The 24163-nt window shown below is 53.3% G+C and overlaps 1 protein-coding gene across 4 annotated transcripts; it reads left to right on the top strand.

Moving 5' to 3' along the window:
- Nucleotides 1-13995: 13995 nt before the first annotated feature.
- Nucleotides 13996-23536, top strand: PACSIN3 (protein kinase C and casein kinase substrate in neurons 3). 4 transcript variants are annotated; one of them, XM_010812838.4, is made up of 11 exons: nucleotides 14256-14351; nucleotides 17583-17654; nucleotides 17898-17987; nucleotides 18145-18301; nucleotides 19459-19694; nucleotides 19813-19968; nucleotides 21125-21300; nucleotides 21465-21585; nucleotides 21758-21885; nucleotides 22257-22378; nucleotides 23006-23526. In XM_010812838.4, the coding sequence occupies exons 3-11, from the start codon at nucleotides 17934-17936 to the stop codon at nucleotides 23119-23121; spliced, it is 1266 nt and encodes a 421-aa protein (XP_010811140.1). In that variant the 5' UTR covers nucleotides 14256-14351; nucleotides 17583-17654; nucleotides 17898-17933; the 3' UTR covers nucleotides 23122-23526.
- The last annotated feature ends 627 nt before the right edge of the window (nucleotides 23537-24163 follow it).

Below are 24163 nucleotides of genomic sequence, written 5' to 3'. Positions count from 1 at the left end.
CACCGGGAAGGCGGGGGCGCGCGCGGACGGATGGGAAGTGTGTGAAGGCAGAGCCTCACCGCTCCCTAGAGAAAAGGGATACCGCCTACAAGTTGGCTCGGAGCTGGTCCAAGTCAGCTGACCTGCCAGAAGTAAAGATGGCCGTCAGCGCTGGACCTCCCGACTTGAAGCCTCTTCAGACGCCACGCTGCCAGGCCTCTAGCCCCACCCTACCCCCTAGACTAGATGCCAATCAAAACTTCGGCTCCACCTCTCTACCTTCTAATTGGTGACCACGCCCTCTCGGGCTTTGTGATTGGCTGATCCCTACAGTTGGCGTGAGGCGGCTTCGTAGAAAGTAACCACATCCTGGCGGGGGAAATTAAGTTGTGTCTGTCGGCTGGCTTTGCGGTTGATGTCAATTAGTTCTTATTTCTCCAGCTCCGCCGAAACTCAGCTTGTCTATGGAGAACAGTTGAAGCCCTCAGCTTTTAACTAAAGTTTCCCGAAGCCTGCTTAGCGTCCTCCTCAGGAGTAACCTAGGGCAGTGATGATGGACCGGAGAGAGTGCGGCTAAGCTAACTGCCTGGGCTGAGAGGTCTTGTGCCCCCGACTTCAGCCAAGGGCCATTGTGGTGAGCTTCATCGGTGTCCTATCTGGCCCGAGAGGAGACAGTTAGGATACATCCCACTTTATGCCTCGATCCAGGCGGAACTGCGTGTTGGGAACTTCTGGTTCTTTGGTTCCACCGGCTGTCCCATGCCAGGTGCTTTGGGAGAGCAAGCAGAGACAAAAATGTGTTAGTGGTAGATAGTGCACTAAAGGAGCTTTCAGACAGGTAGAGAACCACAAACAACTCTTGGAAAGAAAGGAATGCTCCAAGAGAAAAACTGGAAAATGGTTTCTTGATGGGAAGATCAGCTCAGGGTGTTAGAAATGGCAGACAACGGAAAAGCGCAAGGTGATGGCATCTTCCCTGCAGCTGTGTTTTCAGAGCTGTGTTACTGAAGCAAGATGCCCCCTCTCCCTTCCTCAGACCAGTCCTTAGTTTCACGTCAGCGGGCATTCATTTCTGGGGGATCCTGAAGTATGAGAAATTGTCCTGCCCCTAAACTGTTGTAGTCAGTTTACAACCTACTAAGAAGAAAAATACATGTGAAACAAGTCAAGATAGGACACAGGGGACTTCCCTGGTGATCCTTTGGCTAAGACTCCACACTCCCAATGCAGGCAGCCTGGGTTCCATCCCTGGTGGGGGAATTAGATCCCACATGTCTCAAGTAAATTGTTCTGTTAGCAACTAGAAGATCCCTCATGCCGCGACTAAGATTCAGCCCAGTCAAATAATAGATTAAAAAAAAAAGAACACAGGTGAGTACTAAATTGTGGTATGCCAACCAATACTTTTAGATGCATTCAGAAAAGATAATCTAATGGAGAAAGAAGTATTTAGGAAAACCTCATGGAAAAGATGGGGTTTTGTGGAGTTGTTTGGGGGAGGCAGAATAGCATCCTAAGAGGAGAAGCAGACTGATAAAAGTTAGACGTGGGTGTGGGTTGTGAGAAAGAGAGAAACAGCTCCTTGGGCTTCTCTGGTGGCTCAGTGGTAAAGAATCTGCCTGCCAATGCAGGAGACACAGGTTCCATCCCTGATCAGGGAAGATCTGCATGCTGCAACTGCTGAAGCGCTAGAGCCCATTCTCCACAAGAGAAGCCACTTCAATGAGAAGCCTGCACATTGCAAGAAAGAGAAGTCCGTGCTCACCACAGGTAGAGAAAAGCCTGCACAGCAATGAAGACTTAGCACAGCCACACATAAGTAAAATTATTTAAAAAAAAAAAAAAAAAAGCAGCTGCTGGCATCTGGAAGCTGACCTAGTACTATTAGCTAGGTTTTAGTCATGTGTTGAAATAATTTTGCAAAATATCAGCACAGACAGACGAGGCCATTCTATAATCATGGTGTGTGTGTGTGCGCGTGGACACATGCTCAATTGTGTCCAACCCTTTGTGACCCCATGGACTGTAGCCCACCAGGCTCTTCTGTCCATGGACTTTTCTAGGCAAGAATACTGGAGTGGATTGCCAATTCCTTCTTCAGGGGATCTTCCTGACCCCCTGGGATTGAAGACGTGGGATTGAACCCACGTTTCTTGTGTCTCTGCATTGTGGGAAACCCAAAGAATCCACCTGCTAATGCAGGAGACGTGAGTGGGATCATTGGTCCTGGAAGATCCCACATGCCTCAAAGCAACTAAGACTGTGCGCCACAGCTACTGGCCTGTGTAATCTTGATCAGTTCAGTTCGCTGCCCAAACCACAGAAATGAACCAAACATTCCCCTATGATTTTGGCTAATATGAATGACCGCAGATTCTTTGCTAATCACAGCTTTAGCTTTGCTTCATTCTTACTGATATGTAATCATATGCAATCATAGAACCATTCCTGTGTCCTGACAGCCTCCAATCCAGAGCAAAGGCCCACTTCTCTGATCCCTTATCCAAACCATCTGGTTCAGCAGAGCAGCATGAAGGATCTAAGTTCCCCAACCAGGGATTGAACCTGGGCCCTTGGCAGTGAGAACATGGAGTCCTAACCACTGGACAACCAGGGAATTTCCTCCTACTTCTTTCTAACACCTTCTTTCAGAGGTGTCCCGCCCTTCTCCATGGTATGTATCCTCTGTTGCAATGGCAGTAGACTCAGAGTTCAACTCCATGTGTGTCCCTGATGGTATTTGGCTTGGGGGCATGAATATTCATGAGCAGGATAGGCAGCAGCTTGAAGAGGAGACAACTGATCACGTTAAAGATCTGTGCAGGGACTTCCCTGGCCATCCAGTGGCTAAGAGTCCGTGCTCCCGATGCAGGGGGTCCAGGTTCAATTCCTGGTCAAGAAATAAGAGTTTGTGTGCCACAGCGAAGATTGAAGATCCCGAGTGCCACATGTAGGACCTGGCACGGCCAAGTAAATATGAAAAGTAAGTCAATAAAGGATTGTGGAAAGTGAGAGAGAGATCAGATAAAGGGGGAGGTGGTATGGTAAGCAGAAGAATTCATCCTACTGACATTTATCAAAACCCACACTGTTCCTGGCATTATTCCAGTCAAAAAGAATGCTGAAGTGGAAAAAAATGCTCTTTTCCCCCATGGAGTATGCCTTTTAATCAACAAGTAAACATACAACTACAGTATTGTGTGATAAGCTGGGTGAGAGAGGAAGCACGGGATTCATGGGGGGTAGGGGGCACAGGAAAAGGACACTTGAACTCATGTTGGAGTGGAGTACATAAGGGACAGTGTTGGGACTTTACTGGCGGCCTTCCAGTGGTTAAGATGCAATGCCCCCAGGGGGTTCAATCTCCGGTTGGAGAATAAGATCGCACATGCTGTGTGGGTGTGCCAAAAAATGTTTACTAAGTGAACAAACAGAGTTAAGGAAATCTTCCCAGAGAAGGTGACACTTAAATCTTGAGAGGAAACTGAGGCAGGGGAGATGGGGAGAACCTTCCAGGCAGGAGGAGTAGAAGACAGAATGGCAGGGAGGTAACTGTTAGCCATAATGGACTCACAAGCAAAGGAAACGTCCCGCTTAATACCAGATTTTCCTACAATCTTTGTTTAGGACTGAGGCGTCTTCCATGGTGGATATAAAACAACAACAAACCAACCACATGTGAGCAGTGAAAACCTACCTTGCACATACCAGTAAAGCTCTTTGCCTCAGGTTGTGTCATGGGCCGTTCTTACCCTGAGTTTTGCTGTTTCACAAGGGGCTTGGTCCATTCCCATCTGATGAACCATTGGGTGCGCAGTGGACAAAACTATTTCATACATATTTTGGATGCGGCTCCTCTCGTAATGGGGTGAATGGCACAGCATTGCTCTGGTTTCATGCCGTGGAGAGGTTGTGCCAGGTAACCCCCTTTACAGATGTTTGGGTTCTATCTGTGACACTACTTTTGACATAAGGCATCACAAGGTAATTCATTCAAAAGCTGCTGGTGGTAGCAAATCAAGGCCTCGTGTTCACACTGGAAGCCTGGCAGACCGTGAGCATGGCCCTAAATAAAGCCAGTTTCTTTGGTCTGCAAAACAATGTGTGGCTTAGGTGTTTTCTGGAACAAATAATGTAGCACGGTGGAGAGAGCACTGTACTGAGACTGCGTATGTGGTCTTGGAGCTGTCATTTCGCTTCTCTGTGCCTGATCATCTAATGAAAGGGAGAGAGGAGGCGGGTCTCTCAGATCCTTTTTGATTTTAAAATCTGTGATCCTGTGACTGTCTTGCTGTTAAAGCCGCAGAAACCAGGGACTGCTTTCAACTCTGGTCTCCCTGTGGGAAGTTTCCATCTAGTAGGGATTATTTTCCTATTGCAGGCTGATACATGACTCCGATTCTGATCAAGCTGTCTGTGGATCCAAACACTCCGCTGAGTCTGCAAAACCATCCATAATCCACATGGATGGCGTGTGCAGGCTTCCCACACACAGTTACTGCGTCCAGTGGTTTGCAAATGACAGCCTCCAGGATTCGGCAGCATTTGCAGGAGACTGAAGTTTAAATTCCTCCTAAAAGACTGGAGACAGACTGAATACAGCATCCAGGGTCCTTGTTACTTGGCATCTCCAGTACATATTTAACTGCCCAAATATGAATAGATTTGTAATAATGTGAAGTGAGGGCATGACTCCCACTCTCTGGGAACAGCATCAGTTTTCAAAAATATAATAATTTGGGGTAGCTTTGGAAGTGTCAGACAGCTGTGTAAATACCCCCAAACCCTACCTTCTCTCTCTGCTGTGGGGCATGAAGCACCATCCACACACTAAATCAATATCCTGTCATGAAATACCATTGGCATAGGATGCCAGAAAACTTCCCTAGGCAGCCAGAGCTGCAGGGCATTCGCCAGAGTGCTGAAATAATACATGAAAGTGCTTCGCAAACTGTAAAGCACTCTACAAATAGAAGTTGTTATATAATCTCCTGGCAGCATGTTTTTTACTGATAAGGTTTGAAAAAGGTGGTGGAGAGACTATTCTCCAGAATTCTCACCAGTCACTGAGCCATCATGGAAAGAGCGGGGACCAGAGAATGAGAAAGCGGGCATCTGAGTTCAGGCCATGCCTTCTACTTGCTCTTCTCAAGCCAAAGGTCTCTTCTAGGGACTGCAAAAATCCCAAGTGGCAGAAATAAAAATGGTTCTCTCTGTGTTACAGACAAGCCAGTTCTCCCTGAGTGGATGAGTCACCCGCTGGTGGGACCGGGAGAACTGCATTTACATCTCTGTACTTTTCCCTCTTCCCCACCCCCTCCCCACTGCCCGCCTTTGGCTCCTGTCCCTAGGAGCCAAGGTCTTGTTATTAGGACGTTGTAACTCCAGCAGCATGTGACAAAAAACTTACCCGAGGAGCCGCAGTTAACATTCTCTTTGTAAAGGAAGGTGATAAGCTGCCAGGATAGCCGTAGTTCTTACAGGTGAAGCCGATAGCCTGGGGGAGGGGGTGTTCTTACTACCGATTTACACACACCCTCACCCACACTCCACACCCTGCGTGGGCATCATCGCTGGCACGTTAACTGTGATTCCTCTTTGTGCTAGACTTGCCCAGTGTTAGAAAGCCCCAGAATCTGAGCATTTTGTCATAGAGATAGGCAATCTGGAAGCGCATACCCCATTCATGTTGACAGCATTTAGGCTGCTGATCCATCCCGCAAAGAGGCAGATAGATTTATGAAACTGGATGAAGAAGGTCTCTGAAAAGGCAGTCTGCTTTTTAAGCTCAAGAAGCATTATACTAGATGTCCAAGGCTAACAGCTGTGGGCTCCTCCAGCCTTGTGTGGAGGGTTGAATGATGGCCCTTGAAAAGATATACCCATATCCTAATCTCCAGAATAGATGGGTAAATAGATGGGGAAACAATGGAAACAGTGAGAGACTTTATTTTTTTGGGCTCTAAAATCACTGCAGATGGTGACTGCAGCCATGAAATTAAAAGATGCTTGCTCCATGGAAGAAAAGCTATGACCAACCTATTAAAAAGCAGAGACATTACTTTGCCAGCAAAAGTCCATCTAGTCAAAGCTATGGTTTTTCCAGTAGTCATGTATGGATGTAAGAGTTGGACTATAAAGAAAGCTGAGTGCCGAAGAATTGATGCTTTTGAATTGTGGTGTGGGAGAAAACTCTTGAGAGTCCCTTGAACTGCAAGGATATCCAACCAGTCCATCCTAAAGGAAATCAGTCCTGATTATTCATTGGAAGGACCGATGCTGAAGCTTCCAAAGAAAGGCAATGCCAAAGAATGCTCAAATTATCGCACAACTGCCTTCATTTCACATGCTACTAAAGTAATGCTCAAAATTCTCCAAGCCAGGCTTCAACAGTATGTGAACCGTGAACTTCCAGATGTTCAAGCTGGTTTTAGAAAAGGCAGAGGAACCAGAGATCAAATTGCCAACAGCCGGTGGATTATCGAAAAAGCGAGAGAGTTCCAGAAAAACATCTATTTCTGATTTATTGACTATGCCAAAGCCTTTGACTGTGTGGATCACCACAAACTGTGGAAAATTCTGAAAGAGATGGGAATACCAGACCACCTGACCTGCCTCTTGAGAAATCTGTATGCAGATCAGGAAGCAACAGTTAGAACTGAACATGGAACAACAGACTGGTTCCAAATAAGGAAAGGAATACGTTAGGGCTGTATATTGTCACTCTGCTTATTTAACTTATATGCAGAGTACATTATGAGAAATGGTGGGCTGGATGAAGCACAAGCTGGAATCAAGATTGGTGGGAGAAATATCAATAACCTCAGATATGCAGATGATACCACCCATATGGCAGAAGGCGAAGAAGAACTAAAGAGCCTCTTGATAAAAGTGAAAGAGTGAAAAAGTTGGCTTAAAGCTCAACATTCAGAAAACTAAGATCATGGCATCTGGTCCTATCACTTCATGGCAAATAGATGGAGAAACAGTGGAAACAGTGACAGACTTTATTTTGGGGGGGCTCCAAAATCACTGCAGATGGTGACTGCAGCCATAAAATTAAAAGATGCTTACTCCTTGGAAGAAAAGTTATGACTAACCTAGACAGCATATTAAAAAGGAAAGACATTACTTTGCCAACAAATGTCCATCTAGTCAAGGCTATGGTTTTTCCAGTGGTCATATACGGATGTGAGACTTGGACTATAAAGAAAGCTGAGCGCTGAAGAATTGATGCTTTTGCACTGTGGCGTGGGAGAAGACTCTTGAGAGTCCCTTGGACTGCAAGGAAATCCAACCAGTCCATCCTAAAGGAGATCAGTCCTGAATATTTGGCCACGTGATGTGAAGAACTGACTCATTTGAAAAGACCCTGATGCTGGGAAAGATTGAAGCAGCTGGAGAAGAAGGGGATGACAGAGGATGAGATGGTTGGATGGCATCACCGACTCAATGGATGTGAGTTTGAGTAAGCTCTGGGAGTTGGTGATGGACAGGGAAGCCTGGTGTGCTGCAGTCCCTAGGGTCGCAAAGAGTCAGGCATGACTGAGTAACTGAACTGAACTGAACTGAATCTCCAGAACCTGTGAATGATATCTTATTTAGAAAGAGGGTCTTTGCAGATGTAGTTAAGAATTTTAAAATAAGGAGATCATCTTGGATTATCTGATTAGACTGTAATCCAGGGGCAAGTGTCCTTATAGGAGTGAGGCAGAGAGAGAGAAGAAGACAGAGACAGACACATAGCGAGGATGGTGTGAAGATCGAGGCAGAGACTGGAGTGATATGGCTGTCGCCCAGGGGACACCAAATATGCCCCCACGTTGTCAGCAGCCACCAGCAGCCAGCAGAAGGACCAGGAAAGCTTCTCCCTCAGAGCCTGGAGAGGGAGGTGTGGCCCTACCAACACTTTGGTTTTGGACTTTTGGCCTCCAGAACCCTAAGAGAAGACATTTCTGCTGTTTTAAGTCACCGTTTTTTGTTCGGCAGCCCTCAGAAGCTAATATATCCAATCTCTGCTGTGGGTGCTTGGTATCACCAAGAGGGAAAAATTATTCCCTGCTGTTGGTAAGCCCTCAGGTTCCTACTTCCTAGCTGTGTCCCAAAGCAGATCCCGCACCTCTCAAAGTCTCTTCCCTCCATTGTTAAATGGGAAGAATAAATCCAACTGGACAGGGTTGTTACGAGGCTGGGGTGACCAGATGCTCAGCAGATCACCTGCAACTCCATAGACACTCTGTAAGCTCCCCTTCCCACCCGGTTGGTACGGGCTCACATCAAGTACAGAGGGCTCCCATTCTGCACCGTTTCTGTTCCTTCTCCCAGGTCTCGGGCTCACCAGTGAGGTTCAGGATAGTGCCTGTGTGCTAATAAAACTTTATGGAAAATTTTAATTTCAATAAATAATTGAAATTATGGACATTGACATTTGAATTCCTTCTAACCTTCATGTAACACAGAGAGTATTCTTCTTTTGATTCTTTTCAACCATTTAATTAAGTGAAAGTTGTCTTAGGGATTTCATTCGTGGCCCAGTGGTTAAGAATCCGCCTTGCATGGCTGAGTCCCTTTGCTGTTCAGCTGAAACCACTACAACATTGTTAATCGGCTCTACCCCAATACAAAATGGTTTTGGTGTTTAAAAATTAAGAAAAAAATCAATTGACCATAAGAGAAAAAAATAAGAATCTGCCTTGCAGTTTCAGTCCCTGGTCAGGAGTCCACATGCCACCAGACAATTAGGCCCTGACTCCGAAACTACTGAGTCCACAAGCCAAAAGGAAAGATCCTGCAACTGACACAGCCAAATAAATAAATAATAATAATCTTTAAAGGATTCATAGCTTTGAAAACAAACAAACAAAAAAAACCCCCAAAATAAAAATCTTACCTTATGGGCCATCCAGGCTACAGTTTGCTGATCCCCTGCTCTAATCTATTCCTCACACAACATCCAGAAAGATCTTCAAGGTCTCTCTTCTGTTTAAATTCTGCACTCAGTATAAAACAAAGCTTGCAGTGTCTGAGAGCTGCCTGCCCCTCTTACCTCACCCTCGCCCTCTCGCCCTCTCATTCACCACTCTGCCCTTCTTTCCCAGGTCAAGTTCCCATCACAGGGACTTTGCACACATCAGTCCTTCTGCCTGGAACGCCATCTTCTAGATTCTATCTTTACCTAGCTGACTTCCATTTGTCTTTTGGGCCTCCAGGGGTAGAGAAGCTTAAACTTTCTGAGAGAAGTGTCCTCTGACCTTCTGACGCATTGAAATTATGCTTCCCCTGTTATTCTTCTTTCATAGCACTGTATCCTTTTTCAGTTCAGTTCAGTTGCTCAGTCGTGTCTGACTCTCTGCGACCCTATGAATTGCAGCACGCCAGGCCTCCCTGTCCATCACCAACTCCCGGAGTTCACTCAGACTCACGTCCATCGAGTCAGTGATGCCATCTAGCCATGTCATCCTCTGTCGTCCCCTTCTCCTCCTGCCCCCAATCCCTCCCAGCATCAGAGTCTTTTCCAATGAGTCAACTCTTCACATAAGGTGGCCAAAGTACTGGAGTTTCAGCTTTAGCATCATTCTTTCCAAAGAACACCCAGGACCGATCTCCTTTAGAATGGACTGGTTGGATCTCCTTGAACTCTTTGGAGTCTTCTCCAACACCACAGTTCAAAAGCATCAATTCTCCAGTGCTCAGCTTTCTTCACAGTCCAACTCTCACATCCATACATGACCATTGGAAAAACCGTAGCCTTGACTAGATGGACCTTTGTTGGCAAAGTAATGCCTCTGCTTTTGAATATGCTATCCTTTTTTTTTTATGCTATCCTTTTTATTCCCCTTTAAAACACATATCACAATTTCTAATTGTGTATGCAGGCTTTTGACTTTAGGGAAACTCCATGAAGCTTCCCTGGTGGCTCAGATGGTAAAGAATCCACCTGCAATGCAGGAGACTCAGGTTTGATCCCTGGGTCAGAAAGATCCCCTGGAGAAAGGAATGACAACCCATTCCAGTATTCTTGCCTGGAGAATCCCACAGACAGAGCAGCCTGGCAGGTTACAGTCCATGGGGTCACAGAGTCCATGGGGTCGCTTTATCCTATCCTATCATATCCACAGAATCAGGAAACATATCTGCTTTGTTTGCACTGGACCAAGCATCCAGCATGGCGTCTGGCATAGCAGGCGTTCTCTGAAAGTCAGCTGAATGAATGGATCCCCCACTAGAATTCCTCTTTTACCAAAAAGGAGGTCCCCAGTGGACTTTGGGGAAGGGTCCCAATGAAGCAGGGCAGGCTTCCTGAGCAGAACCCTTGCCTGCAGAGCTGTAATGTGGACTGTGCAATAGTACCTTCCAAAGACTCTGCCCCAGGCAAATTCCTGACCCACCCAGAGAGGCTTTCTCTATAGTCCCCGCTCTGAAATCTGCTGCACATTTTTCACTCTAATGCCATCCATCTGCTGTTCTTCCTGTGTTTCAGCCCAGAAACAGCCACCCCCCAGTCCCACCCTCCACGACCGACTGAGGTTAACCCTTCTCAATAACTAGGACCAGTTTTTCCACCTGGGGTTGCCTGAGATCTTAAAAACATAGCTATTGAACCAGAATACTTTACTTAGCTGCCCGTCTGGAATGCTGGGGCAATGTCCAGAGGCCACAGAGACAAACAGCAGCCTTCAGAGAAGATCAGTCCTGCCTGCAGCCCTCTGCCCACTCCAATCTACACTCTGAAGGGCTGCCAGAGTTATCTTTTTAAAGGACAAATCTGATCTAGTCACTTCCTTCCACACAGTGAGATTGTCTATGAGAAGTGTGAAAGGAGCAGCACCATTTTAGACAATACGACTCATCACCATCTCCTAAAACAAAACTGTTTATACAATTTACGCTTAAGTACATACCCATCGTTAATTTTCAAAGATTACAAAGATCTCCTTCACCAGTTGTCTCTAGAGTGTGTGTGCATGCTCAGTTGAGTCCAACTTTTTGCAACCCTAGGGACTGTGGCCCGCCAGGCTCCTCTGTCCATGGAATTTTCCAGGCCAGAATACTGAAGTGGGTTGCGATTTCCTACTCCAAGGGATCTTCTTGACATAGGGATCAGACTGGTGTCTCCTGCGTCTTCTGCATTGACAGGCAGATTCTTTACCATTGAGCCATCTGGGAAGCCTCTCTCTAGAGAAAATCACCAAAATCAGTTTGGTGCATATTCTCTGAATTTTTGAGTGTTTTGCACTTTGTTTTTTTGTATGCAACAGTATCTTGGATGTCTTCATATAGGAACATATCTTTATCTCTCCTGTTCTTAGGTTATTGCAGAGTAATCCAAAAGCATGAATGGACTTTAGGTTATTCAACCAATGGCCTCTTTTTTTTTTTTCTTCATTAAAAAAAATTTTTTTTGACGACACCACATGGCATGTAGGATCTCATTGCTCTGATCAGGGATCGAACCCATGGCCCCCTGCAGTAGAAGGGCAGAGTCCCAACCAACCACTGGACCCCCAGGGATGTCACCCAACCACTACCCATTTGTTTTCAAGTTTCTCCCTTACTGCAAACAATACTATATGCAAACATCCTCGGACCTTTTCCTAGACTTGTACACTTTTGGCTGGGGTAGATACCAAAAAGTGGAATTGCTGGGTCACCATGTCATATGCTAACACCTCCGGCGCTTGGCACACCCTGATGCTCCCTCCTAGAATGCCTCTTCACATGACTAATTCTTGCTCATCAAGACCAGTCAAGTGTCATCGCCCGGTGAAAGGTGGTCTGTTCTGCTTCTGTTTTCCCATAGCATTTCCTGCGCATATTGTATCATTAACGTACACCTCGGACTCTGCCTTTTTTGTTTTTGTATTCCCAACACCCAGCCTAGGGCTTAGCATAAAGCAAAAATTCAAATGTTTTCTTGATTGGCTGAGTGAATAAATAAATAAACAAACAAAGGAACAGTCCTTAGGACATTCCAGAAACTCAAGGGGAGTGAGTCTGTGAGTGTTGTGAACTTGGGCTGAGGACCAACCTGCCACCTGGTGCCGGGAACCAAGCTGCCCCTCTGGGTTTCTGTCTATCTGGTCCTCCTGACCTTGGGCATCTCATCTTGAGCTCTGTTCAAGTTGGGAACCCACTGATGGAGCCCCGTGAGTGTTCAGGGGCTCTGGCTGCGGAGCACAGAAATCTGAACCCTGGGGCAGCACTAGCAGGACTTTGGCTTTCCAAGGTCAGCTCTGTCTCCTCTGACCCTTGAAGCAGCTCACTATGCTCTGGGTTTTGGGTTATTTTTTTCTCCCTACAGTACCTTAGGGGCAATGAAGATCAGCTGCAGCATTTCTCCAGATTTGAACCTGAGGGATGCCAGATGTTTTCCACTCCGCATTCCCTTCTCTTTGTGGTCTGACAAACGGCCCTGTTTTTTTGAGTTTCTAGAGTGACTTCTCTAGATCCCAGAGTCTGGCTTGCAGCCTTTATTTTTAATGGGTTTTTGATAGGTGGCTCCTGTAATTCATTTCTTTCTTGTGATTTCACACTTTCTGTCCAGGTGCCTAAAGCCCCTCCGGGCACTAGGTGGGATGGTAACTGATTTTAAACAATACAAAACAGTATGGCTGTCGTTAGATGTTACCTCAGCTCCTCTCATTCGCAGTCGTTTTACAATCATTAATTAGCTGCTGCACAGGCCCTTTTGGGAGGTCAGCCCAGTCACATGTCGTGTTTCATAGAGGTGGAAACAGAGATACGGAGAAAAGGGACTTGTCCAAGCCCCAAGAGAGTGGGTGTTGAAACTTGTCTCGGGAGCTACCTCCTGCTGGGTTCACACCCTGCGAGCGCCCAGGCGAGGATCCACTCCTCAGGTGCGAGGGGCCGAACGCGGCTTGTCTAGGGTGCCCCACGGGCCGTTTCACCCTCCCACGAGGACTGCGGGGCAAGTCAGTCCTCAGAGACTTAGATGCCGGTTTGAAATTATCCTCGTTCATTCTCTGCAAGCCCCCTTTTCATTTTATGAGCGGATTTATCTACGCAGAGAACGCGTCCGTGATTCCTCGGGGATTTAGAAACTACATAATTTTGCTATTTTTAAAGCTGTCGTTTAAAAATCCGTGCACAGGGACTCACACTCCTCGGGGAGAGTAGAGGTGGGGGTGGGGGCGTGGGGACCGAGAGGACGTGCTAGAGAGAGAACAGCTTGGCTCTCGGCTTCCCAGCGCGCACGCCGTCCCCTGGGGGCGCACTCCTCCGAGAGCGCGGGAGGGTTTGCGGCCCCCAGCAATTTGCGCGATCCAGACCCTCTGAGCGCCCTGGGCGTCGGACCGCGCAGACCTGCGCCCCCTCTCGCCTGCCAGGCGGAGGGCACGGCCGCCGGGTCACCGGGCCCAGGAGGAAGCGGGAGGGGCCGGGAGACCGAGCAGGTGGCGATTAGGTCAGACTCAGAACATTCTTGGACCGCTCCAGTGGATATAAATAACCGACAGGCAGGCTCCGAAAAATCCCAGGGTGCGGGGCAAGGGGGTGAGGAAGCAGGGGTTTATTAAGGGTTGGGGGGGGGTCGCATCGTGGCGATCTGGAAAGATCTACTAACAAAGGGGGTGGAGGGGCGAAGGGATTTAAGAATGAACCGTGGTACAAAATCTGGGAATAAGAACACGTGCGGGGGAGGAGGTCATAACTTTCTGCCCCACCTCCACCGCGTGTAGTACCCAGTCCTCAGAATGGGCCATCAGATTGGCCAAGAGGGCTGTGCAAGGAAAGGGCAAGGCTTTGGAGTCCCGGCCCTGCTCGACGACAGATCTTGTGCAAGGTGCTAAAGGTCTCTGAGCCTCAGTTTCTGCATCTATACAATGGGAATCCTAACGCTTACAAGTGGATGGTTATGTGCCTCTCCAGAGTTAACGCCTAAGTAAACGTCTAAGTTAACTTATAACTTTTAAGAAAGCTGTGCTCAGCAAAAAGAGTAAGGCAGTGTAGCACTCCCCCAGGCCTCCCTCCAAAGACAGCCGGTGCAGGCCGGACTCCTTCCCGCTTCCACGGCTCTCCCAGGTTCTGCCGAGGCCGGGGAGAGGCAAAGCCGAAATCAGACTGCTTACAGCGCCACCCTGGGTAGGCGGCCCTGGCGCTCCTCGGGCGGGAACCGAGACCCCACAGCCCGCGCCCCGGGAGCCGCGCTGGTCGCCGCGATGCAGGCAGCTCCTGGCCGGTGGGGTTGGGGCCCGCGGGCGCGAGGAGAGGGCGGGGCTGGGGGCTGGGCTTCCCGGGGGGAGGGCTCGGCGCGCTCCGGGAGGCGGTTGCGGCCCCGGCCCGGGAGCGACAGGACTTGGGTCGGAGCGTGGCCGGACCCCCCCCCACCCGCCGAGGCGCCCAGGGAGGACGCGGTGAGTGCTGCCCGGGCGGGGACGGCGGGGAGGCGGTGGCGGGAGCCGCAGCTAGATAGAGCACGCCCTCTCCTCCTCCCGCTCCTGGTTTGCTGTGGGACCGGCTCCGGCCCCGGGAGCCCCCGGGGAGCTGTGCTTTGCGGGAGCGCGGCAAGAGCTGCCGCCACGCCGAGGGGGTGACCCTTCTGCGGCGCCGCGCGCCCGGCACTTTCCCAGACCCGCCGCGGGGGGGTAGGGAGGCGTCGGGGCTGGCGGGCCATCCCATCTCCTGGGGTCCCTCAAAGGCCCCAGACCGCCCTGGGACCCCAGCAGGGGCCTCGCTCCCCAGCGACCCCTCGCCCTTAGCAAAGAGCCCCAGTTCCTGGGGCCGCCGGTCCCGGGCCACCATCTGGAGTTGCCGGCGGCGCGGGCCAAGGCAGGGTGCACCCCCTCCCCTCAGCGGTTACCGGCGGGCCCCCACCCCGCGCCGAGACCGAGTTCAGCGAGTTTGGCCAAGAAGTCCTGGAGTTTCCAGGGCCAGGCCTGGCCCGGCCGCTCCTCGTGGGCTCCAGCGGCTCCGAGGTGTGCAGCGCCTGGCCCGCAAGCAGAGCGCCCGTCCATAAGGGTTTTGAGGCGAGAGACCGGCGGCCCCTGGGTTCGGAGGTTTGGTGTGAGGGCTCTCGGTTTGGAGTGCGTCATCGGGGAGCTGGCACCTCAGGCGGGGCCGGTCGGGTTTCCAAAAGTGCCCCTTTGTTATGCCCCTCCCGGGCCGGCCTCCTCCCCCTTTCCCGGGCCACCCCTCCCCCAGCCTCCGGGGCCTCCCTGGCTGCAGGTTCCAGTGGCTCTTGCCTGAGTACCCCTCTCTGGACCGGTCTACCGCCCACCTCGGTGTGGTCAAATCTGCCGGCAGATCGGGAGGGGCTGCCGGAGAAGAGGTCCTTGGGCGCAGCCTGTGACTCAGGACGGAGCCTGGGCAGGGCAGGACAGCAGGGCTCCCTCCCAGGGCCATGCCCGGGGATTTCGGGACAGGGTTGGGGCCGGTCTGGACAGGGGTACCTAGTGGCTTCCTAAGGGAAAGTGGGTTCTTCCCTGGACCCCAAGACTCCCTACCTTGGCTCAGGACGCTGTGAGGAGACCCTGCCAAGCCCCAGCGGCAAGTCCCAGCCCAGTTAGGTGCTGGCTCCCTGGGCTGGGAAGGTTCATGATCTGCTTCCCGAGCTCTTGGCCATGGCAAGAGTGTGTTCTGGGGAGCAGGCTGGGTCTCTGCCGGGGTCAGGAGGCATAGGGTACTGGCCCTCCTGAGCAGGGGTCAAGGCACAGGCCCATTCCCCCATTGCTGGGTCCGCTGGGGCAGTGGGGCTGGCTGTGCCTGGGGCTTGGGCTCGTGTTTGCTCTGGGAGGCCGGAGGGAGCGGTGCCAGCCCTGCACACACAGCTCGCTCTGTTCTGGGGCCAGAGAGAGGGAACGGGTGGGGGGCAGCTCTCCTGGGAGCCGGGAGCCAGGAGGCTGGGGCAGGCAAGGGGCCCCGGCCCCTGGATGCCTGGCTGGGACAGCTCTTGAGGCCCTGGGGTTTACAGCTGCAGCTCTGTTTCTCTCCATCTGGTTGGCATGTCCTTTCTGGGTAAATGGGACAGATTCAGAAGCAAGGGGGAAGCGTTGAGGACCCCGGCGGGGCGGGCTGCTCCATCCTTCTACTCTGGGCCCAGGCATCTCCCCTGAGGGCCTGAGCTCTCCCTGCTGTGAGCTGAGAGGCAGAAGCATACGCAGGCCATGTTTTCTCAAAGCTGCCTTATCCTGTGCGTTTCCTGGTCTTCAGGTGGATGTCGTGTGTGTTTTAAATTCAGCTACTAACTCCAGTGCCTGGAGGAACACAAACTGGACCCTTAGGAAGTCTCTGCCAGTGACTGAGGATAGATCCTGGCCTGTAGTCGCAAGCCAATGTGATATATACCCGGAGATATATACCCAATGTGATATATACCCGGAGAGAGGGGTGGGGATTGGGGATGGAGGAATGGGATGGTGCCTGGAGAAGATGCCTACCCAGTTTTCTTTTTTGTAATAACAGCTTTATTGACATATACCACACAATTCACCCATTTAAAGTATCATTTGTTTAGTTGCTAAGTTGTGTCTGACTCTTTGTGACCCCATGAACTATAGCCTGCCAGGCTCCTCTGTCCATGGAATTTCCCAGGCAAGAAGAGTGTAGTGGGTTTCCTTCTCCAAGGGACCTTCCTGACCCAGGGATTAAACCCAAGTCTCCTGTATTGGCAGGTGGATTCTTTACCGAGCCACCCGGGAAGCCCTCACTTGAGTTTTGGAGGGTGGGGAGGGAGTTAGTTTGGGGGAGAACTGTCATAAAGCCCTGCCTTGGAGGCAATGAACACACTGTTCTCCCGGGCCTGGCCATGTCCCTGGGGTTTGTTCAGAGGAGGAAGTGGTTTCCTTCTAGGGGGTTGATGCTGGGGACAGCTGAGACCCTGCCCAGGGACAGGCAGGGAGTGGCCGCGTGCCTCTGGGTCCTCTAGCTCCCCCAGGGGGAGCTCTGGGGCTGGAATCTGCCTTGCCCTCCCCCGCAGTCCTGGAACGCACTATTGTAACTGGCTGATCACCTGTCTGACACCTTGTGCTGCCCCAGACTCTGGGCTTTTGGAGGGTGGGGCTGAGTTACTCATTATTCACGGAATCCTGTGGGACCTCAGGGATGCTGTGGAGCAGGACGAGTGTCCCTTGTGACCGTCAGGCTCCTCACAGTTCTTGTTTGCTGCCTTGAGTCTTATGCCAGTGTTGGCACAGAAAGAGGGAAGAAGGCGGGATTTCCATCTTGGGAGGGAGCCGAGGCCCCTTAGGAGACGACAGTATAATGCACTTGTTCAAGCTTCATGGCCAAGATAAGCCTCAGGCCTCCTGGCTCCCAGTCTGCTCTTGCCACCCCAGGAGCTCCTGGGGTGTGGCTGGGTACCCTCTGACCTGGCCGGGTCTGGGGAGGGGTCGCCTTGTTCAAGGAGAGGCCACAGAGCCCTGGCTTGGGCAGGCATCCCCTTATCTCATCTGCGGTCGGGGCAGCAGGGCCCTCTGCCCACTACCCACCCCCGCCTGCCATGTAATCCCCGGCTGGACCGTGTGACCTGACTGGCATTCTCCTGGCTGGAATCTGGCGCTTCTGACAGCAGTTGCTATATCGGGGGAGCTGGGCACCGCCCTGGACACGGTCAGCCCCACCCTCACCCCCTGCTTTGCTCTTGGTAGCGTTGAGGCAGGATCACGGTAGCAGCTGTGAGGGTCGGACACCCAGGTCTCCGGAGTGAACTCTAGGCCCAGGTACATGAACTGAGGTGGTGGGAGGGCAGGCCAGGGCAAGAGGAGCAGCCATAGAACCACCATCTTTGCCCCCTTCGGGCCCCTCCTGGGACTTCCAGACCCCTGCCTGAGTCCTGGCTCTTGACAGTTCCTTGGGGAGTGGGGATGGCAGTGGGAAGGGGCAGAACCCAGGGGTAGCAGGGGCTCTTTGCCTCACCCCCGAAGTGCGCCTGGCTTTCCTGCTTACCCCTCTGCCCTCTGCAGCCCCCATCCGCCACCATTCCGTGCTGCGGGGACACCATGGCTCCAGAGGAAGAGGCTGGAGGGGAGGCCCTGGAGGGCAGTTTCTGGGAGGTGAGCAGCTGGGTGCTAGCTTTGGGGGTGGCGCTGAAATGCCCACCCCTCTCTGGGCCCAGCCACCTGTCCCAAGGAGGAGCCTCGCGTCAGCCCTGGCCCCCGGGGAGGGGAGCATCTCCCCTGGGCGACACCAGGCTTCTCGTCTCCTGCACAGGCTGGCAACTACAGGCGGACCGTGCAGCGGGTGGAGGACGGGCACCGGCTGTGCGGGGACCTGGTCAGCTGCTTCCAGGAGCGCGCCCGCATCGAGAAGGCCTACGCCCAGCAGCTGGCCGACTGGGCCCGCAAGTGGAGGGGCGCCGTGGAGAAGGGTGAGCCAGCGCTCGGGCCTCGTGGAGAGGAGAGGACCGCCGAGGTGGGGGGCAGGGGCAGCCAGGCAGGGCAGCTTCTTTTTGCACCTCTTGTGGAAAGTTGGAGGCTTCCCCATCTGCCCTCCCTTTAAAGAGAGAAGATCCTCCTAGTTATTCTTTACATTTGTGCTGTTAGGGTTTGCCAAGCACCATCAAATGAGTTATTTTGATATTTCTAATAACCCGCTGGGAAAGATTGAGGGCAGGAGAAGGGGACGACAGAGGATGAGATGGTTGCATGACATCACTGACTCAGTGGACATGGGTTTGGGTGGACTCCAGGAGTTGGTGATGGACAGGGAGGCCTGGCATGCTGCGGTTCATGGGGTTGCAAAGAGTTGGACACGACTGAGCGACTGAGCTAAACTGAACTGAATAACCCTATGAGTTTCCCTGGTGGCTCAGTGGTAGAGAATCTGGAGATGTGGGTTGGATCCCTGGGTCGGGAAGATGTCCTGGAGAAGGAAATGGCAACCTGCTCCAGTATGCTTGCCTGAGAAATCCTATGGACAGAGGAGCCTGGCAGGCTACAGTCCATGGGGTGGCCAAAGAGTCAGATGTGACTTAGAACCAACCAATCACAGCTCTATCATGGAGACGGTCTTGTTCTAACTATCTGCTAGAGGAGAATGGGATACTTCACAGAGGCCAACTGACTTGCCTGAAGTCACACAGCTAAGAAGAGCAAAACTTGCGCCCAGGTTTTCTGGCTCTGGCGCTTGGGCTCCTTCTGTCCAAACAAGCTGCCTTCCTTGGGGACAGACACTAGTTCTTCTCTGGGGCAACAGAGTGTAGTGATTTATACCACACACCTGGGTTTGGATCTGAGCTCCACCTGTAGCTGGAATGCTTTGGGCAACGAATTTCACTTCTCTGGGCTGCCTTTTCGCTTGTTCCACGTTGTTGGTGACGCCGTCTTCACGGTGGTGGATGAGTCGAGCACTCAGTGGGACCGTGTGTCCAGGCACCGAGTAGGTGTTCAGTCAGCAGTAGCTGATACCATTTGTCGTTCATCTTCGCATCTCTGCCCCATGCCTGGCGCCCAGAAGCCCCTGCTGGTGGAGGGGAAGGCTCGCTGCCAGCAGGTGGGCCCAGCCCCAGCTCACCCCTCCCCGCAGGCCCCCAGTATGGCACGCTGGAGAAGGCCTGGCATGCTTTCTTTACGGCGGCCGAGCGGCTGAGCGCGCTGCACCTGGAGGTGCGGGAGAAGCTGCAGGGCCAGGACAGCGAGCGAGTGCGCTCCTGGCAGCGGGGCGCCTTCCATCGGCCTGTGCTGGGTGGCTTCCGCGAGAGCCGGGCGGCCGAGGACGGCTTCCGCAAGGCCCAGAAGCCCTGGCTCAAGAGGCTGAAGGAGGTGAGCCCGGCAGGGAGGAGGGGCCGCAGAGGTCCGCCCCCTTCCTGGGTCGGCCTGGGGCTAGAAGGGGCCACAGCGCAGGGTCCTGGGTCCAGCACGGTCTCTGCGTGTGCGCCAGGTTGAGGCTTCCAAGAAGAGCTACCACGCGGCCCGGAAGGAGGAGAAGACCGCCCAGACGCGGGAGAGCCACGCAAAGGCAGACAGCGCCGTGTCTCAGGAGCAGCTGCGGAAGCTGCAGGAGCGGGTGGAACGGTGTTCCAAGGAGGCCGAGAAGGTACAGGCTGAGGGACCCGCCAGCCCAGGTCAGGGCTCCCTGAGTGCCTTTTCCAGCCCCCAGCATTGCTCTCGTCTTCACTTGCCCCCTGCTCTCCAGCTTATCATGTAACATAGGACCCTGAGAAAGATGGGGCGTCCCAATGGCCTTAGTGATAAAGAATCCAGTACTGATGCAGGAGATGCAGGGGACGTGAGTTTGATCCTTGGGTGGGGAAGATCCCCTGGAGGAGGGCATGGCAACCCACTCTACTATTCTTGCCTGGGAAATCCCACGGACAGAGGAGCCTGGCAGTCTACTGTCCATGGAATCGCAGTGTCAGACACCACCGAGCGACGGAGTGCACACGCACCAGGGAAAGAGGATGCTTTACCCAGGAAAGAAATGGTGCAGTGTGGGGCACTGGGATAATTTTAGCAGTTGAGGAGACCTTCCCAGCTGCTTTCCTTTCGGTGTGCCCCCTGGGACAAGTTCTCATGTTGCTCGCCCGGCCAGAGCGCTTTTCCTCCAGCCCTGCATATCCAGAGCCTCCCTGTCCTCTGAGGTGCTGCTCTGTTTCCACTTCTTCCCGGAAGCCTTTTCTGATTTCTTCCATGGTGCCCCGTGTGTGTGTGCCCGTGCGTGTGCGCTCAGTCGTGTCTGCCTTGCAACCCCAAGGATGATATAGTCCATCAGGCTCCTCTGTCCGTGGGATTTTCCAGGCAAGAATACTGGAGTGGGTTGCCATTTTCTGAGATGAGGTTAACCTCATCTCACTCTGTACCACCTTTTTTTTTTCTTTTATTAAATTTTTTAAAATTTATTTTTAAAAATTTATCATTTATTTGTTGGGTCTTAGTCGTGGTGCTCAAGCGTAGTTTCCCCAAGACATATGGGATCTTAGTTTTGCAACCTGGGATTGAACCCACGTCCCCTGCGTTGGAAAGCATCTTCTCAACCACTGGACCACCAGGGAAGTCCCTGCACTGGACTCTTAAAGCCGCTGGGCCTGAATGTCACCTCCCTTGTTAGGCTCCTGGGGTTTTAGCGGGCAGGAGCCAGGTTTCCAGCCCCTGGTGCCTAGCCCACAGCAGGTGTGCAGGAAAGACTAGCAGAGTCCTGAGTGGAAGAAGAAGAAGGTCTTGTCCTCACCAGAGCCCCTCCTCTCCCCACCCAGACGAAGACCCAGTATGAGCAGAGCCTGGCGGAGCTGCACCGCTACACCCCACGCTACATGGAGGACATGGAGCAGGCCTTCGAGAGCTGCCAGGCGGCCGAGCGCCAGCGGCTCCTCTTCTTCAAGGACATGCTGCTCACCTTACACCAGCACCTAGACCTCTCCAGCAGTGAGAGGTACGGCCTCTGGGTGGGCCTGGAGATCTGGGTGAGGCTGGCTTTCTCCCCTCGCCTCTGGACTCTGGCTGGCTGAATGAGAGCAGGCAGGGTGTGTTTAGAGGGGTAGGCTGGGGAATCGAGACCCAGGGCTTCCTGGCCTGAGGCTTATACCCGGGACACAGGTTCCACGAACTCCACCGAGACCTGCATCGGGGCATCGAGGCAGCCAGCGACGAGGAGGACCTGCGCTGGTGGCGCAGCACCCATGGGCCGGGCATGGCCATGAACTGGCCCCAGTTTGAGGTACCTGTTCCTGGCAGGCTGGGGCTGGCAGGTGGGGTAGGCTCCCACTGGGCTCACCCTGGTGCTCCGGCTGGAGGCTGGGGTTTGGGATGTAGGAGGTAGAGGTGGTCTGGATGGTCCTGGCTGCCACCAAGCCTACAGCCCAGCCTGGCCCTGAACACTGTCCCCATAGGAGTGGTCCTTGGACACACAGAGGACAATCAGCCGGAAGGAGAAGGGTGGCCGGAGCCCTGACGAGGTTACCCTGACCAGCATCGTACCCACCAGAGACGGCGCTGCACCCCCACCCCAGTCCCCGCGGTGAGAGCCAGGATCCAGGCTGTGGGAAGGACACCGCTCTGCCCCCTGCTGTGCCATCCTTCCTCTGTCCCTTCCCTTCATGCCCTTCACACCTGAAGTGGCTTCAAAGCTGATGTTTTGAGTTGTAAAGATGCCAGTTTATATGGTGGTCTGCCAGGCGCTCCCCACACTCCCTCTCATGTACTGCCCGTGTCAGCTCTGAGTGGCAGGATGTGTGCTTGAGCTTGCAGGCATTCATGGCAGAAGTCAGGCTAGAATCCTGCAGCTTTTCCCCCCACCTGCCTCTCCCCAGGCTCCTGCAGGGGGGAGCCCTAGGCCCTGAGTCCCAGGCTCTCCTACTCAAGCCTGCCCCCTTGTCCTCCCCTCTCTAGTGGCAGACATGAGGAGGAGTGGTCAGATGAGGAAAACCCCCTGAAGGCTGCCACAGGCGTGCGGGTGCGGGCGCTCTATGACTACGCGGGGCAAGAAGCCGATGAGCTGAGCTTCCGAGCAGGTACCCTAGAACCCCTTTCCTGGTCCTTTCCAGGCTGCAGCCCGTCTCCTTCGCCCCTTTACTAGCCTGAGCAGGAATGTGGAGAAAGGGAAGCCAGACGCTCAGTTCTCAAGGGTCAGTGCTCTGAGTTGTAAGGCTGCTCTAGGGACATCTCTGGTGGTCCAGTGGCTAAGACTCCATGCTGCCAGTGCTGGGGGCCTGGGTTTGATCCCTGAATGAGATCCAACTTAGAGTTCGAATGCCACAACTAAAGATCCTTCATGCACGCTGTAACACAGATCGAAGATATTGCATGTGACCTTTAAGACAGGTGCAGCCAGATAAATATTTTTTAAAAACTATTAGAAAAAAGGCTGCTCTGGGTCCATCCCCGAGGAGTCAGAGTGTCTGCTTGGAGCCTCACCTGCCTCTCAAAGTCACCAGCTGGGGCCTGACTGCTGAATTCAGGGCCTGGGGGTGGGGTGGGGTGGGGTGGGGGTTGGGGGTGGAGTGGCTGACTTTGACCTCCCTCTGCCTGAACCAGGTCTCTTCTAGCTGGGTTCTCCGACTACCCCCTCCCCCTTAGTCCTTGACCCAATTACAGGAATGGGGCGGGCAATTGCCAGTGACCAATCCCCCTTCTCTCAGGGGAGGAGCTGCTGAAGATGAGCGAGGAGGATGAACAGGGCTGGTGTCAGGGCCAGCTGCAGAGTGGCCGGATTGGCCTGTACCCTGCCAACTACGTGGAGTGTGTGGGGGCCTGACCTGCCCTGGCAGCCCTTGTGCAATGTTTCTCCACCCTGAGTCAGAGCCCGGCTTGTCTGCACAGCCGGACCTGAGGGCCCTGAACCATCCTGCCCCCTGCGACCGCTCTGTCCTTCCAGGAGGGAGAAGTCCTGGGACCCAGGGAGGGGAGGGGCCTTGTGTCTGGGAAGGGACTGGTACGGAAGGGCCAACTGAGTCTAGGCTGAGGAGAAGATGGGGAGGTCAGGAAGTGACCGAAGGGCTCCGGTGCCTGGGCCTCCCCAAAGAGTCCTCCAGTCTCCCCCGGAGCTGTGGACCCAGCTCCTAGTCTCTCTGTTTGGGGTTCCAGGGGTTGGCTTGGGGTGAGTGTAGTTCTGGGCTAGCAGCACTCTTGCGGCTTGTTCTAGTGTGTATTAAACTTCGAAGAAAAAAAAAGGCTTCTGTGCATCTTTTTCGATATTCCACCCTTGTCAGGCGGCAGTGGACATCTGGAGGCACTAGGGGGTAGGTGGTGGGCCTGCAGTATATTGCGGGGGCGGGGGTTGGGTGGAGGTGTGCCAGCTTGCTACCTGCTCTGGGACTTCGGGACCCTAACCTAACCTAACCTGGGGTCCCGCAGGGGACTCGTGATCAGATTTGGTGCGAGCCATCCGAGGATGCGTGGAGGTCAGGAGCTGAGCTCTGAGCGGAGCTGGGGGCCCGGCCAGTTGATCTTCCCATTCAGGCCGGCGGCACCGCGTGTTTGGTAGGGACTGTTAATCATTACTCACCGGTCGGGAACTGGCCCGAACCGAGGCCGAGGGCCGAGCCTCGCAGAACACACGCTTCTGGGAGGTGGCTCCGCCCCCCGCCCCCAGGGGGGCTGGGGAGCGCGCGGGCGGCGCGGTTTGGGCCTGTGGGCGAGCCGTCGCCCCGCCCCGCCCGCGGATTGGCTCCGGCGTGGCGCTGCGAGGACTCGGGCGCGCGCGCGTGGAGCCCGGGCCCCTGACGTCACGGCGCACGCTCCGCCGGCTGCTCGCCCGTTGGCCCGCGTCGGGCCGGGTCGCCCCGCCCCTCGGCGGA

The sequence above is a fragment of the Bos taurus genome, chromosome 15 (genome assembly GCF_002263795.3).
Source record: "Bos taurus isolate L1 Dominette 01449 registration number 42190680 breed Hereford chromosome 15, ARS-UCD2.0, whole genome shotgun sequence".
NCBI lineage: Eukaryota > Metazoa > Chordata > Mammalia > Artiodactyla > Bovidae > Bos > Bos taurus.
The sequence above is the reverse complement of the archived record's forward strand: the minus strand, read 5'-3'. Positions and strand labels throughout refer to the sequence as shown.

Bases quoted from the DNA above. Each gene is read 5' to 3' on its own strand.
- PACSIN3 (XM_010812839.4), top strand. From the start codon at position 17,934: ATGGCTCCAGAGGAAGAGGCTGGAGGGGAGGCCCTGGAGGGCAGTTTC. The intron at 17,988-18,144 runs GTGAGCAGCTGG...TCTCCTGCACAG, and splicing joins TGGAGGGCAGTTTCTGGGAG to GCTGGCAACTACAGGCGGAC. The intron at 21,301-21,464 runs GTACGGCCTCTG...CCCGGGACACAG, and splicing joins GACCTCTCCAGCAGTGAGAG to GTTCCACGAACTCCACCGAG.